The sequence below is a fragment of the Martes martes genome (assembly GCF_963455335.1).
Source record: "Martes martes genome assembly, chromosome: 6".
NCBI lineage: Eukaryota > Metazoa > Chordata > Mammalia > Carnivora > Mustelidae > Martes > Martes martes.
The window spans coordinates 26,542,615-26,558,915 of NC_137893.1; the positions used below are offsets into that span (position 1 = coordinate 26,542,615).

At 41.8% G+C, this 16,301-nt stretch overlaps 1 protein-coding gene across 2 annotated transcripts in view; it reads left to right on the forward strand.

Moving 5' to 3' along the window:
• The first annotated feature begins 2,077 nt into the window (after positions 1 to 2,077).
• POPDC1 (popeye domain cAMP effector 1) overlaps positions 2,078 to 16,301 on the forward strand; it is a 37,843-nt gene continuing 23,619 nt past the window's right edge. Inside the window, exons 1-5 of one of the 2 annotated variants that reach the window (XM_080805237.1) lie at positions 2,078 to 2,274; positions 5,891 to 6,127; positions 9,708 to 9,832; positions 12,646 to 12,833; positions 13,570 to 13,678. In XM_080805237.1, the coding sequence (XP_080661363.1) occupies positions 5,902 to 6,127; positions 9,708 to 9,832; positions 12,646 to 12,833; positions 13,570 to 13,678 (648 nt within the window). In that variant the 5' untranslated portion in view covers positions 2,078 to 2,274; positions 5,891 to 5,901. Of the gene's footprint in view, positions 2,275 to 3,184; positions 3,278 to 5,890; positions 6,128 to 9,707; positions 9,833 to 12,645; positions 12,834 to 13,569; positions 13,679 to 16,301 lie in introns of those variants that run through there. The other variant, XM_080805236.1, reaches the window with a different exon arrangement.

The following is a 16,301-nucleotide window of genomic DNA, read 5'->3' on the forward strand; positions in this document are numbered from 1 at the left end:
TGGGTTCCAATTAAACTCAATGAACAAATGGGGCACCTGGGTGGCTCAGTGGGTTGGGCATCTGCCTTAGGCTCTGGTCCTGACCTTGAGATCCTGGGATCAAGCCCTGCATTGGGCTCCCTGCTCACAGGGGGGTCTTTTTCTCCCTCTGCCCCTGCTTGTCTCTCTCTTAAATAAATAAGATCTTAAAAAATAAATAAATAAACTCAGTGGACATTGAGTTTGAATTTCATATAATACTCACACATCATGACATAGTATTCTTTTGATTTTTTTTTGACCGATAAAAAATGTAAAAGTCATATTAGTTCTTGGGCTATGCAAAAATGGATAGTGGGCTGGACCTTTAGACCAAAGATCACCAGCCTCTGTTCTATATAATTAGTTGACATTATTGTATTTCTAATATTTCTCCAAAAAATTTTTAAGTAGACTCCAATCCCAACATAGATCTCTAACTCTTGATCGCAAGGTCAAGCTGCCCCCTACAGCTTTTTTTTTTTTTTTTTCTGCTTAGAACAAGATTGTTTGAATGTTCTATAACTTACTTAGTCGCCTATGGTTAGAATTTAGGTTATTTCCAGTGTTCTTTATTATAAGCCATTCTCCAATGCATATCCATGTAGAATCTTTGCACACATATATTATTGTATCGACATCTTTAAATGTACTTAGCAGTAGCTACCAAATGGCTGGCAGAGTATCTAGAAAGAAACAGACTCTGAAGAAGTAGCCTTGAAAATTAACCTTGAATAGTTATAACAAATTTCAAACACGTTAGAGAACGAGGCTTATCAGTATAATACATATTCATATGCATAGAACTCACTACGTACAACATCCCATTCTAAGCCTCTTACATATATTAAATCATCTAGTCCTCAAAGCACTCTAATGAGGCACAGGTGCAATCATCATCATCGTCATCACTATCCCCAAGGTACAAAAGAGGAAACAGAAAGCTAAGTAACTTTCCAAGGTCACACAGCTAGCTGGTGCCCGAGGCCGGTTTCAAACCCAGCCTGTCCGGCCTTAGGCCCCACGTTCTTGAACACAGTGTTGTCCTGCCAATTTCTTGGAGAGACTTGCCAAGTGTGCACTTCCGGGTACCCACCTTGTAATGTACCTGTCGTCTTTTTCGTGTTGAGATCATGTTTGGCACGCACCATCAACCTCATACTCTAAGAAGCGGCACCAATTGTATCCCACGATGGGACATTTCGAGTGGAAACGGAATGTCCATCTAACCTTCTTCCTCTTTTGTCCTCCAGCCCTTCCCCCCAGAGCCAACTCTTCATTAATTCGCCCTGCATTTCTTACCCCAAATAGGTGTCCTCTGTGAAAAGTAAAGATTGATTGGAGCACACTTTCATATCTCGGTTTCCAACTTAGGGTCCCAAATCTACCAAATTCACTTGGCAATTTCGGGTGGAGCTTCGCTTAACGTGGAGGCCCCCGAACCGCCACGCAAATGCAAATTTCGGAGAAGTGCCCTCCTTCTTTGAAAACGAACAGGGCTTGGGTCAAAAGTGTGTCCCGCGCGGCCCCGCAGCAGCAGGGCGGGCTTCCTCCGGGCCCTCGCGGGTTCCCGAGGGTGGGGTCCGGCGTCGGTGCGAGCCAGCCGGCCTCCGCGGCAAAGGCTCCGAAGCGGAGCTGCGCGCTCTCCCGGCCCTTCCTGCTGGTGCTGAGGGCGAGCGAGTGTCCCAAAAAGGAGTTGTGCGAGTGGGTCCTTCGACTTTGAGGGGAATGAAATCCTAGTTCTCATTTCTATCCTGCTTTATCTCCCTGCCGGGGTCCTACCTCTGGAGTTAGCCCCATGGAGATGAGCCACCAACGCCGCGGGTCCTAGGATGTTGCCCGCCCCCCACCGATGCCCAAACAAGGACAGAATCGAGAAGTAGAGAGGAAACGGGGAAAGAAAAAAGCGGGTGTTTCAAACTGATCACCGCGGTGCGGACGCGGCGGTCGCGCCGGAGCAGCGGGGCCGGGAGGCGCGCCGAGGCCCGGGGCTCCGCCCGCCGGGGGGCGCCGGGGCGGCGGGCGCCTGCGCGGTGCGGCCCCAGCCCGGGCAGCCACCGCCGCGATGCCTATTTTAGTCAAAGCCGCTGCCGGCGCGGGGACCCGGCACCGGCCGAGGAGGCTCCGGACCCGCGATCCGCTGAGGCTTTCGCCTGGGGCGCCCGTCGAGCCGCCGCGTCGCTGTCCCCGCGCCCTGCCACTGTCGCCCCAAACTTTGGCCAGCGCCTCCCGGGTTCGGTGCCAGGGACAAGCCAGGTAAGGAGCGGGAGGCGTAGCTGCCGGCGGCTCCCCCCGCGCGCCCGGCTGTTTGCAGCCTCGGGCTCCCGGGGCTAAATCGGGAAGCGAAAGTTGGATCGCCGCTCCGCTGGGAGCAACTTTGTCGGCCCCGCGGCGCCTGCGGGTTCTTCGCGCCCGGGCCGCCGGGAGTCCTGTCCTCTCCTCTCTGGCCGAGCCCTCGCCCTCGCGGGGTTCCCTGTCCTTGGAAGCCGCCTTCCTCCCGTGTCTGGGGTCCAAGGCCACAGACCCTCAGGCGTCGGCAGCTGCAGCACCGGTCTGGGAGCGCCAGCGTCCCCGGGCGCTCCAGCCCCACTCGGGGGCCGGTTCCCGCGCTCTGCCTGGGGCAAGCCCTTGGTGGGCTCGGCATCTCCTCGTCTGGCTGGACGCCCAGGGCTCCTGGCCCCTAAACCGCTAAGGCTCCACCTCGCCCGCTGTAGGGCCGCCCGGGGCTCCTGCGGAGGCTGCGCGCAGCGCGGCGCACTGTGTGGCCTGCCCCAGGGCCGGCGCGGGGATTGCCAGGAGCTGCACGGGGCTCCCCGGAGACCCCTCATGGCCCGAGCCTTCCGGTCAAGGGGAACAATAGTAGACACTGATCCTCTTTTAAGGAGCGAGGTGAGCGGGTTCCCTGGGGAGAACGGATGGCTGGGGACCCCGTGAACCTCGCCGCCCGCCCGCGCCCTGGTTTCTGAGGCTTTGGGAAGCGTGTTGTTGGCCAGACACGTCCCAGAAACTGCTTGCTTTGAAACAAGAATAAGTGCGAAAAGACTCTTGGCAACGTCATGCCCTTTGCCATTCCGCGGAGGAGCGAAGCTTTGGGCCGATTTACAGAATGAATCAAGTCTGCCAGCACGACTTTTGCTCATTGCTGCCTTTTCATTTTTGTAGTTTGGTGAAGGGTTAATGTTGGTTTTGTCCTGTAGCTATTTAATTCTTCAGACCCCTATTTGGAAACAAATAGATAAACAGGACTTTATGAGACCAGGTAATTAAAGGAATTAGATTCTGAAGAACTAATAGAACGAAAATTTCTCTTGATTCAATCAAAATTAACCTGAGCGTTAACCAGTTTTTTAGTCTAGCCTTCCTCCTTAGACTCACTGTCTGTGTAAGGATAGTTCAGTGTAAACGGCTTAAATCCATTGAAAGTGATCAAAGGGAGCTGAAACTGTTAAGATCCAGTCAGAATTATTGGCAATAGGTAACTGGCATTTCAAAATTGGCATGGAGATAAATACACATAGATAAATAATAGATATACAAATAAATAATAAATTATATAATAAATGTATTATACAGTGTTAGCTATTCTACAAGGTATAATGCATATAGAAAATAAAATAGGTATGTATTTAAATACTTATACCCTCAATAAGGTGTGGTTCATCAAAATATGTTGTAGGATGATCCCACCTCTTAAAAATTCCTATTGCTATTTCCCTGGTTCTTGTGTCAGTAGGTTGTGGTTTTCCTCTCATTTCTCTTAGAGCAGATGTTGGTACCTTTAGTGCCACTTGAAGAACTTTTAAAAGCCTGATATTGAGCTAGAGTGGATTAGTTGGCAATACAGGTGCCATTGGGTGGAATATATATGAACTTATTATATAAATATGTATTAGAGCCTCAAGCTATTAAAACTTGAAGGGGTTTCAAAGACCATCTAGTCCCACCACCTCTATTCCCAGGAAGAAGCAGACACAAGGAGTGGAAGTCACTTTCCTTGACTTACGTGGCTCCCCCTGGGCTTTTGGTCCAGAAACTGACTTTCTTAGTCCCAGGAATGCTGGGCACTTTCCTGTCTTTACTACTAAGGTTTGGGGAGACTGAAAGTGACTTCTAAAAATGTTTGTCGTGTCTGTGTCCCTTCCGTATGGCTTTCAACTCTAGCATTCTCTGCAGAGTGTAGGCCTTGGGTATACATAGATGGCTATGACATTGCCTGTGCCTCATAGAGAACACAGGATAGTTAGAAAAGCAAATAGGACACATTCTAAAATGCCATAGAAATGTAGTTATTATTAGTTTAGGTAATGCTAATGCATTAGCTGACACTGATACTAGTTTATGAGTGAGAGAGGTCCTTGAATATCATTCTCCCTCCTGCAGAAATTATAGGATTAATTCTCATTTGCTCCTTGAGAGCAAACTTTGTATAAATGGAGTTATTCAAATAAGGATACCTCTCACCCCAATAGGCTTATAGTTTTATTGATTTAAACATTTGGAAAGTAGCTGAATTTATGTAGTTTCTTTCCTTGTTGCGGAAAATCAGTATCTATGTCAACTATTTATCTTATATTTATGAACTATTTCAGAATTATATGAAGAGAGCTTTAATTGCCTTGATCATTTCACTCAGAGTTTGTAATGCATAGATGTTTTTATCATCTTAAGAGATGTAGAATTCTTTTGGATTTGTCTAATAATATCCTTTCAAAATGCCCAATCTGTACCAATTATTCTACCACCTAAAACCTTTACTTTGATATGGTGCGGGGAGGGGGGGATGAATAGAAAAGTAAGGTTAATTGTGTGATCTTATTATGGAAAGACATTATTAGATTAAATTTAAAGATATTTTTCATCCCCGTTTGGAATTCTTTTTCTGAAACAGAATAATTCATATAATCTGAAAACCTACGTGGTTTTTGTCAGGGACCAATTTGTATAATTAATAATAGAAAGAGTTTTTTAAGTACCAGAGATGGAGGACAGGTAATTTAGTTAGGAAATGGTGCCACTTTGTGTTAAGGTTTAGGTAAGCATGTGCAAAATGTGTACTCTTTGAACTGTAGTTGGTACAGATTTTAATATGAAATAGTTGAACATATATTCATTACCTCTCCTACATATAAGTAAACCACAAGTTTATTACTTTGTAATTTGTAACATTGCTACCTAGTGGAGTTTTTATGGGAACGAAAGTATAGATTTAAATTGGACAATGAAAGGAAGAGTTAATTTTGTATCTCCCTGTGTATATATAAATGATTAGTAATGTATTTATTATGTGTATATATGAAAATATAGAATGTATATGTGTGTGATGCAATGATCTAATGACAGCATATAACTAGAGCCTTCTAAATATACTAAGTCTTCAAGTAGTAAACATGAGAAGGTTAATTTTTTTGACATACTTAAATAATCAGTTTTTCCTATTATTTTTTCTGTGTTTGGACTCAATGTCATAGTGGGAATGTGACGGAAGACTTTGTAATTGCTGTGGCTTATGAACATTGGTGGTTGTCTTTTAGACTCATTAATTTCTTATTCCTCTCTCCCCCACCATGTATGTCTATATAGATATATATATATTAGTGAATAGTTGTACACTATGCTAAATATTTTATATATTTTATTTCATTTCATTTCATTAAAAAGTCAAATGAGGTATTACGATCATCATTTAACAGATAAAGTAGGAACACTTAATATGTGACTGGTTGGATTCGAACCTGGGTCTAGTTCCTAAGCACCAGAAAAGTCTATCTACCAACACTTAGTTCACAGGAAACATTTTAATACAATACATATAGGGGTAGAAAGAGACAGCTGCCATTTTTATGATTGTCCTTTTGTGTCTTCGTTTTTACAGGGATTTTCAAGATGAATTATACCGAGTCCAGCCCATTGACAGAATCGACTGCAATAGGTTTTACACCTGAGTTAGAAAGGATCATACCTGTGCCTTCCAATGAGACCACATGCGAAAACTGGAGAGAGATACATCACCTCGTTTTTCATGTAGCAAATATTTTTTTCACAATTGGGTTGGTTATTCCAACCACTCTTCACCTTCATATGATACTCCTTAGGGGAATGTTATCTATAGGTAAGATTCCTAATTGAGACCTTTGTAACTTCTCTGGAACTGGCATCCGATGGGCTTTCTGTTGGGGGCTTCAGGGCATCTCTTGTCAGGTCTGTAGCATACCAAAAATACAGGCCTCTGTCAGCAAATTGGCAGCATGTAAATCAAGTAACTTGTAACATAGGCCTTTACATGCTCTTATTTATTTTAGGTAAGACCGTGTGTGTTTTCTATATTGTTTAGATTTTCTAGATATCACAAAATCCATTTGCATGTCTGAGTGTGTGATCCAAATCCTGGTTCTACCACTTGCTAACTGTGTAACTGGGGCAGATGATTGAAACTTTCTGCTCCTCAGTTTTCCCATGTGTCAAAGGAGCGCAAAAATAATACCACCTCTTAGGGTTGTTGTAAGAATTAAATGAGATTGTGTGTATGTGTGTGTGTGTGTATGCATGCGTGCATGTGTACACACGCATATGTGTGATATTTGACTTCTAATAGCGCCTGGCACATGGTAAGCCCTATCCAGTCTTAACCACTGTTGTTTCGGTAGGTTTCTTATGGCCTATAATGTGACACTGGGAACAAAAGCAATTTCCCAGACACAGTAGTTCAAGGAAAACTTTTTGGAGGGCTCTAGTAATCCTGATGAAGCACGTCAAATTGATTCACATCAAAATGCCAGAACAATTGAATGAATTATTTTAGCCAGTGATTCTTGACAAATTACTCTCTATGTGATTGTTTCTTTGGTGATTTATATATTCAGGTATATTTTTGAGCACCGATAAGTTCTCAGGCAAAGACTGAAGAAGGAAGGGGACCCTGGGTGACTCAGCCTCTTAAGCGTCTGCCTTCAGCTCAGGTCATGATCCCAGGGTCCTGGGATCGAGCCCTGCATTGGGCTCCTTGCTCAGCGGGGAGCCAGATTCTCCCCTGCCTGCCGTTCTCCCTCCTTGTGCTCTCGGCCCCTCCCTCCCGCTGGCTCTCTGTGTCGAATAAATAAATAAAATCTTAAAAATAAAAAAGGACTGAAAAAGGCAGGTTCCATCTTTGAAAAGGATACTTTTCGGGGGGCGGGGGCTGGAGAGAAACAGGTGGGCAGTCACGTGTGAGGTGCTAGATGCTATGTTGTCGGTGTGTACCCAGGGCCAGGGAGAAATGGAGAGGGTGACAGGCCCAGCAGGAAGGTGGAACAAGGTCACGCTGAGGAGATGACACCGGAGCTGGCTTTTGGAAGCTGAACAGGATTTCTCCAAGTGTGAGTGTGTACGGTATCCAGGTAGAAGGCACAGAGGAGAGGGAAACTCAGCATAGTGAGGGAGGATGAGGAGTAGCTCATTATGCCTGGGATACATGAAGAATTACAAGGAATGGTCAAAGTCAAGCCTGGAAGTGAGAGACAGGCTTCCAGTTATGGAATGAATAAGTTATGGGAATAAAAGGCACAGCATAGGGAATATGGTCAGTGATAACTATAATAGCCTTTTGTGGTGGCAGATGGGAGCTGCACTTGTGGTGAGCTTAGCATAATGTAGAGAGAAGTTGAATCCGTGGGTTATACACCTGAAACTAAAGTAACATTATGTTTCAGTTATACTCAACATGAATAAATAAGTAGATAGATAGATGGATAGATAGATAGATAAAATAAGAAAGGGCTGGAAGGGAAGCGAGATGGTAGCTTATGGATTTCTGTGTTACCTCTGAGTAAGGCAGGGATTGCAGCAGGCATTACACAATGTTGAATGAAAAACTAAGCAAAACCAAGCCACACCCTATGAAAAGGCAAAGGCTAATTATACATTTTTTAAAGATTTTATTTATTTGAGAGAGAGAGAGAACACACACGTGCACAGGAGCAGGAGCGGGGGAGGGGCAGTGGTAGAGGGAGAAGCAGACGTCCCGTTGAGCAGAGAGCTCAAGGAGAACCTGATCCCAGGATCCCAAGTTCATGACCTGAGGCGAAGGCAGACACTTAACCGACTGAGCCACCCAGGCTCATTATAAATTTTTAGACACTAATTATAAATTTTAAGACACAGTTTTAGAGGTAGGATGGACCAAGGAGATCATCTAATCTGACAAGAAGAAACCTGGAGAATTTAAATGATTCATCCAAAATTAAGACTGTGAGAATGTGGCCAAACCAGGACTATAATTCAGGTCCTCGTGTTCCCAGTCAGTCAAAGCATTATTTTTCCCTATCCTCTTTAAGTAATAATTTTTTAAATTCCACAAAAGTTGCTATGAAATGTTATTTTTAAAACTTACTAAGTTGTACATTTTGGTCTACTCAGATGCCCCAGATCATTCTGATGAAATAAAAATTGCAAATGGATAAGTTTTTAATGTGGGAGGTTAGCTTTTATGTGCATATATAGTTGATATATTTGTATCATATTGATCATTTTATTATAAATTAAAAAAATATATGGACTCTCCCACCATAAATGGATCAAAAGAAACTGGGACATTTTTCCTAAAGTGAGAGAATTGATAAAAAAAAAAAAAAGGCAAGAAGATTTCCAGAGGTGAATGGAAAATCATCAAATGAAAAATTCAAGTGGGTAGAAAATATTGGTAAAATATGCAGGCTCACCAATGATCATGGAAATGCAAAACAAAATAAAACCTCAGTATCAAATTAAGAGCTTTCAAATTTTATAATATTAAGAACTTGATAGTGGCATTCCCAACTAGTAGGATTACAAATATCTATATACCTTTGGGAAAAAATTCTTCGGTCTCATCAAAAGCTATAAAGTTCATTTCCTTGACTTACTGTCAGGTAATCCACCCTAAAGAAATAGTCAGAAAAACATTAATTCTTAATGTATAAAGGTGTTTTGGTGACGTATCAAAAATTACACACAAAAAATTTCATCTGTTTCCAGTTGGGAAATGGTTAGTTAAATTAGGGTTTAATCAGTTACAGTCATTAAAAACTATGTATATGAAGAGTTTTAACAAAATAGGGAGATTACCACAATAAGTAAAATAAGTAAGAGAGTGGGTTTTAAAATTTTGTATACCGTAGGTTTGCCATCAGGTAAAAATGCATCAAGACTGTAAGGAAGTATTAGGTATCAACAGTAGTAGAATTGTGGTGGTTTTTTCTCCTATAAAAAATATTTTCTACATAAATTTTCTGCAACAAAACATGTTTTTCTTTTGTAGTAATAAGACAAAAAAAACAAAATGGAACTTAATGTAATGCTTGGCTTAGGTGTTTCTTTTTTTTTTTTAAGAGAGCGATAAAGAGAATGCAGATGTGTGTGTATGCACAAGTAGGATGAAGGGCAGAGGGAGAGGGAGAGAGAGAAAGATGGGCTTCCAAGCAAGGCCTGGCCCAGTGTGGAAGGGAGGTGGGAGGAAGTGCAGAGGTGGGAGGTTACAGGGGTGGCTTGATCTCAGGACCATGAGATCATGACCTGAGCCAAAATCATACTTAACTGACTGAGCCACCCAGGTGCCCCTGGCTTAAGTATTTCTAAAATGTGTTTGGTTTTTTTAATATGCTGAAGATATCAAATGTATTAAGCTACATCCTGATGCTATTGCAGACATCTAACACATTGACTTTGTTACTCAACAGGATGTACCCTTTATATTGTCTGGGCCACTCTCTACCGATGTGCCTTGGATATCATGATCTGGAACTCCGTATTCCTGGGTGTCAACATTTTGCATCTGTCATATCTTTTGTACAAGAAAAGACCGGTAATTACTAAAATTAATGTGGAGGAGATTTTAAAGGAAGAGATTTTTAAAGCCAAAAAGCTTTTAAAGTGCTTTGTTCAGACTTGAAAATGAACATTTAACATCTTTAGTCCCCTTAGTATCATTTCTTCGATTGTGTTCGTATATGTCTGAAAGGGAAATATTTGAATCCCATGAACTTTGTTCTACAAATGAGTCTTTTTTAAAGATGCATGTATTTATTTTAGAGAGAGAGAGCAGGCGGGAGGGGCAGAGGGAGAGGGAGAGAGTCTCAGGCAGACTCCGCACTCAGCAGAGGGCCCACACAGGGCTTCATCCCACAACCCCAAGGTCACGACCTAAGCCAAATCCAAGGGTCGGGTACTCAACCAACTCTGCTACCCAGACACCCCTACAAAAGAGTTTTTTAAAACTTTTTACATCATTAAGGCAATTTACTCATGAGAGAACATTTTTTGTCATATAACTCATTATTTCTTTTGTCTATTGATTTTTAAATGTCACTTAGAAATATCTTTGCCCAGCTGTAAAATTAATTACTCATGGGCAACTTCCTTGAATGTACTAATGATTTACAAATAGTTCCTGCTATTTTGTAAATGTAATGACTTTATTTTTTTCATTATATTATGCCCAAAATATTCATTTAAGAAAATCATCCTTTTGGGAGGGTGTTGCCAGAACACTAATATTTAACTTTTTTCTTAACATCTTGTTGTGTTTCCTTGGTCATTCCAAGAACCAAAAGATGTAAATAGGATAAGAAAGCAGTGTGGCTTCTTGAAATCACTCCCTACATTGTTTACTTAATGGTTCAAAGTACACACAATTATTAAGTAAGGTAAAAGATACGGCTCTTGTCCTCATGTTCAGTGCCAGACATGTGCACAGAAAACTATTAGAAAATAAGACATTTCACAGAAAATGATCGCTTGAATGATTTGGATGATACAAGTAGTAGGCATTCTACTAGAGTGTAACCTCAAACATTGCAACCCAGTCCATTTTGCTTACTGTATGAGTTCTCTCTAGGTTACCCTGTGTCATAAACAACTTGAGAATCTCAGTGACAGGTCCTTTCTCTCACCCACCTTATACGTGGACTCTAGCAATTGTGTGTCAGCTGTGATTCTAGGCTGTGTCTTCATTCCAGGGTCTCTGCTGAAGCAGCAGCTTCTGTTGAAACATGTGTTCTCATGGCAGAGAAAAAAGTACAAGAGAACAACAGAGAAAGACCTGGTGTCTCTTAAAACTTCTGCACAGAAGGAACATACATCACTTTTACTCACACTCCATTGGCTAAAGCAAACAAAATGGGCAAGAGTGATAGTGTGGGAATGGGCTGGGGTCAGGGAATGGATAATCCTTTCACCAGGGATGGGAGAAGCAATTACTTGGAAATAACAGTATCCTCTACCACCTTACCGTTGTTTTCCGAATTCCTGTCAGCCATGATTGTCACATAACAAGAGCTCAGAAAAACATTTGATGAATGATAGCTTTCACAAGAAGAATTAAGAAGGCTTCATGAAGGAATTGGGACTTGAGCTAAGACTTGCAGAATGAGCAGATTATGAATTTGAGTCAATAGATTTTTCAGTTCCTATGTTTATTACTAGGCCACATAGGCTAGTGTATATCTCGAAAGTGGACATATTTGTGAATAAACTATTTTAAACCCTCATTACTAGAACTCTGAGGTAAAGGAGGTAGATGATAGTGATAGTGGGGATTATAATTTCTGACTATCAGAACTTGCTGGAGCCCCAAGCTCTGAACATAGGTTTAGAAGTTGCTGATGTGGTGATGGCAGTAGCATCAGGTAAAACACTCACACAGTATCTGTGTTTTTTTTCTTCTCGTATTATAAGCCTACTTTCTTGAAAAATATAAATGCTGGTTCTTTGTTAAAATGAAACACGGCAAGAGCATCGCAAAGGCTGTAGTGACATCTGAGTGGCTATCATTATCTGGATCTATAAACTTTATAGTGTGGCTGTTGTAGATTTCATTGGGACAGATGATCTTTTGAACCCCAAAGTTCATTCACGTGCTCTCCAGTTTTTCCAGACTAATGCTGGGCCCCAGTATGGCGTGTGATCTGGGTCTTATCTAACAGCAGAGGTGATTCAGCCCTTTTGCTTTTCCCTTCCTCCAACAGCCAGACTTAATTCGGTGGGCTCTCATTCTATAGAGTATTTTACTTTAAGAAGAAATTGCTGCACCAAAACCTTTTACTCTCTTTGCTTGGCTTCAGAATAAATAAATCAGAAGCAATGATCGCAGCTGTGGATGTTCGTTTTCCTACCGTGATGCATTAAACAATACTTAAAATAGGCAAAATGCTTAATGCATGCATTTTCATAGATCTTTCCCAAGTTGATCCCTATTTTATGTGTTAATGTTTTGCGATAACATTGAAAAGTTCACAAAATTTCTTTCTGTGAAACAGAATTGTTATAAAGACAAAATGGTTCCGTGTTATTTTAAGGAAATGCTAAGATTGGAAAGGTCTGTGTTGTGGTTAACATTCAGAACCTCCACAGCTACTCTACAGTGCATGGGAAGAGATATGATCAATAGTGCAAATCTTTTCCATATGCCCTTGGAGTTGTTTAACTACAAATGTGCCCTTTGAGCATCTAAGCTTATGCCACTGTTTCCTGTCTGGGTACGAGTCCATTGAGCGAAATGCAGAAGGGCCATGGTGCGTGTTGCAGATCTGTTTCTTCTCAAACCCGTATCGAGATGGCAGAAGCCAATGCTCCGCTGTGGCTGTGTTATGGCAGCATCTGGTCATTGCTGCATTTCAGGTAAAGATTGAGAAGGAGCTCAGTGGCATCTACCGCCGACTGTTTGAACCACTTCGTGTGCCTCCAGATCTGTTCAGAAGATTAACCGGCCAGTTTTGTATGATCCAAACCTTAAAAAAGGGCCAGACGTATGCTGCAGAGGATAAAACCTCAGTTGATGACCGTCTGAGTATCCTTCTGAAGGGGAAGTAAGTGCTCTCTGGAAATTGAAATTCCCAGTTCGCCTGGAATCTTCTCATGTCCCCCCGGGGAGGGAATGACTAGAAGGGAACAATGCAGATCGTCAGGTCACAGAGTTTGTTGGTGGTGAAATCCCATTTTATGACTGCATTGTAGAATAGTACAGAGCAACAGGTTAGAGTTACATAGAATTGACTGCTCAGAATCTTGTGGATGTTAGGATTTCCACCTGTGAACATTTTGAATCTTTATCTACTGGGTTTTTTCCCCCTTTAAGTTAATGAGTCAACATTGAAGTAGGTTTAAGTTAGGCATTAAACTTCCAGAAACTTGTGCTTGTTTCCCAAGTGATTTATTTTTTGAATATCACAAAAATATAACTTCTAGGAATATCACCTTTCTGGGGAAAGAGATAATATATACTGTTTTGGCATAATTATTAATATCAACTCTTTCCTTCTCAAAAGTATCTGATTTTGAGTAATGAATTTATGATTACTCTAGCTATATGGGCAATGACAACCATGGGAAGGCACATGTCTGGTCAGTAGGGGAACCTGTCTTTTTTTTTTTTTTTTTCTTGTTGGTGAAATTTATATTGAAGTAAATATTTATGCTTAGAATTATGTTTGTCCTCTATGGAGTCTTTAAAACTTCAGTACAAAATGTCAACACATAAGATTAAAGACCAGAATGTTATTTGTGAAATATTATGCATTTATTAACATTAATTTCTGTTATCAGAATGAAGGTTTCCTATCGAGGACATTTTCTGCATAACATTTACCCCTGTGCCTTTATAGATTCTCCTGAATTTAGATCAACTCAGATGCACAAAGGTGAAAAATTCCAGGTATGTTTTGTCATGATTTTCAGAAGATTGAAACTAGTTCTTGTCTCATTTGAAATCCAAAGGATACTGATAGAAAAGTGATTTATTGAAGAAAGGGATTACCATATGGTACATATAGCATGACCCCATTTTCATAAAACTTAAAAAAATAGTACTGCTACGTGCATAAAAAGAGGTCTAGGAAGATGTGAACTACTTTGACTGTAGTGTTAACACTGTTATTTCCAGGTTGTGAGTTTGGCTGCTTTTTTATTTTCTTCCTTTTGGTCTATTGGAATTTTTATAATTTTTTTGTAGAAAACATCTAGTGCTTTGATTATGAGAAGAAAGGAAGATGCCAGTTGTGGATATTCAGTTGTTCCTAAAACATGTGATTGGTTACTTTTTTTGGGAAAAAACAGAAGCTGGCTTTGCCCTAGGGATTGTCTTTTATTAATCCTTATGAATTCGCTCTTTTATATTTAATGACTACTTTAAGGATAAAAGATGAAGTTCTTCATGATTAAAAGTCACTCCATTATGTGGCATTTTGATTCTTTCTGTAAGTGTCCAGCCCTCCTATTTTGTCCCCCACTTAACTGATAGGGGAGTAACGAAGAAAATGGGGGAGAGTTCCCTTTGGCTTCCGCCTCCAGGTAAACAGCAACAAGGAAATATCCTGAGAAGATTCCGAGCAGGAGTGTAAATGCGTATAAGTAGGAGACGGAATAGAAGGGATGTTATCACCGCAGGGAGGAAATGTCAGTGTTTCTTGATGACACATCTTATTTCTGAGTCTCACTTTGGGAGGCCACATGGAGATAAAAGGGAAAACCGACAGACAGACATACGGTTGAGTTTAACTGAGTTTATATACAATGGTTGAGGCCCTGCCCCACTCCTATTCCGCATGAGTAATAGGTCTGAATAATTGCACAGCCTGCGAAAGTTACGTGTATTTACTACAAGGTCTCATGTAAGTTCATTGACGGGGCGTAGCACTGTTCCCAAGCTGGCTGAGCTTGAGATACAGAAGTGGAAAGTTCATGCTATATCATGGCTTCTAGAATTTACACTCTCACCTTGTGTTTGAGAGAGTCATCTGTGCACTGAGACCTGTGTTCTTACTGTGTCTTTCATCACCACCGTCTACAAACTAGTACAAGGTCCCTCTTCCTCTCTCCTTTCGCCTGCCCTCCTTACAATTTCTTCTTCCAAAGCCCATGTATCTTTTGCATCCATTTCTCTGTGTAGAATAGCAAGGGACATTACACAATGACTCAGTCTCTGTATAACCCCAAAGAGACTTGAATTTGGAGAGGGGAGTGAAAACGGACCCCCCCTTTTGTTTCTAGAAGCAGTGCTTCCTGAGAGGTCAGGGATATGAACACATGCTATCTTCTCCACCGGACGTCAAATTATAGTTTAATTAAGTTAACAAAAAGGAATTCCTGCCACGAGCTGGTTTCTTCTTGGGGACTAGGGATTGGGATTTGGTAGTTGAGAAATGTTCCTGATAATTGCTGTGGAGATCCCAAAATCGTGACCAAGATCAAGGTACTGTAGCCAGGAAAGGATATTTATTCAGCCTTTCCAACAGCAGCCATCTTTTGTCTGCACAGAGGGTGGTGTGGCATCTTCTGATTGGCCAGTGGATAAACACTGCTTTAGCACCACGGAACCTGTGTCCTGCACAGTTGGAACAGGCTCCCTCCAAGCAAACCCTTGGGAGAGCTTGTGTTTTGATTGTTTTCAAAATGTTCCCATTGGCAGATACTCAGGAGTAAAAATAGCTGTTGCACATCTGGGTAGAAGTATGCAGTGCCTCTTTCTGAAGCAAGCTCCCCAGTGAAACACGGAGCCTGCTCTGACGTCACCACCTGTGCCCGTAGCAGGGGACATTTGACAGTGTCTGTGCCCAGACTCCTCCACCTACATGCTTGTACCTGCTACTTTGCTTTTCTTTAATTCTGAACAATTCAAAGTGTTCTGACAAGGAGCTCCTTCCTTTGAATTTTTATTTCTTTAATTTCCTCTTTGGTAGGGGTGCTAATGAATTAAGGAATAGTGTGGAAATAGAAAAGAAAGGCAAGTGGGCTCAGTGACCGCCTCTCAAGCTTGCACAGCAGATGTTGTCTGGGTACGCGTGTGACCGTTATGAGAGGCGCAGGGACAGAGCTGAGAAACAGATTCGGAGCTAGAACTCACAGGTGCCGTTTTGGTCCTTACCCATCAAAGTTGCTGCTTAGAACTCTTGAGGGAATCTTGGATATCTTTATTACAAAAGGCAGAAGTAGTCTTTTGTGTTTGGTTTCTTCTTCATGCGGCTGTTTTATGTCAAATGAGCTTTGCCCTTTTCACATTTATCTTTTATATTCTGTCTCCCACTGTTGCTCTCCCCTGGTCGGTTGCATGTCCCGTGCTAAGAAGCCTGAAAACCAAAGCTTTATTGGTTTCAAGGGAAGAAGAACATCTTGGAGATCCCAGCCCTCACGAAATCAATGAACACTAAATTTTCACCTGTATTTAAAAGATTTTTACTTATTTATTTGACAGAGAGAGAGATCACAAGTCGGCAGAGAGGCAGGCAGAGAGAGAGAGAGGAAGAGAAGCAGGCTCCCCGCTGAGCAGAGAGCCCAATGCG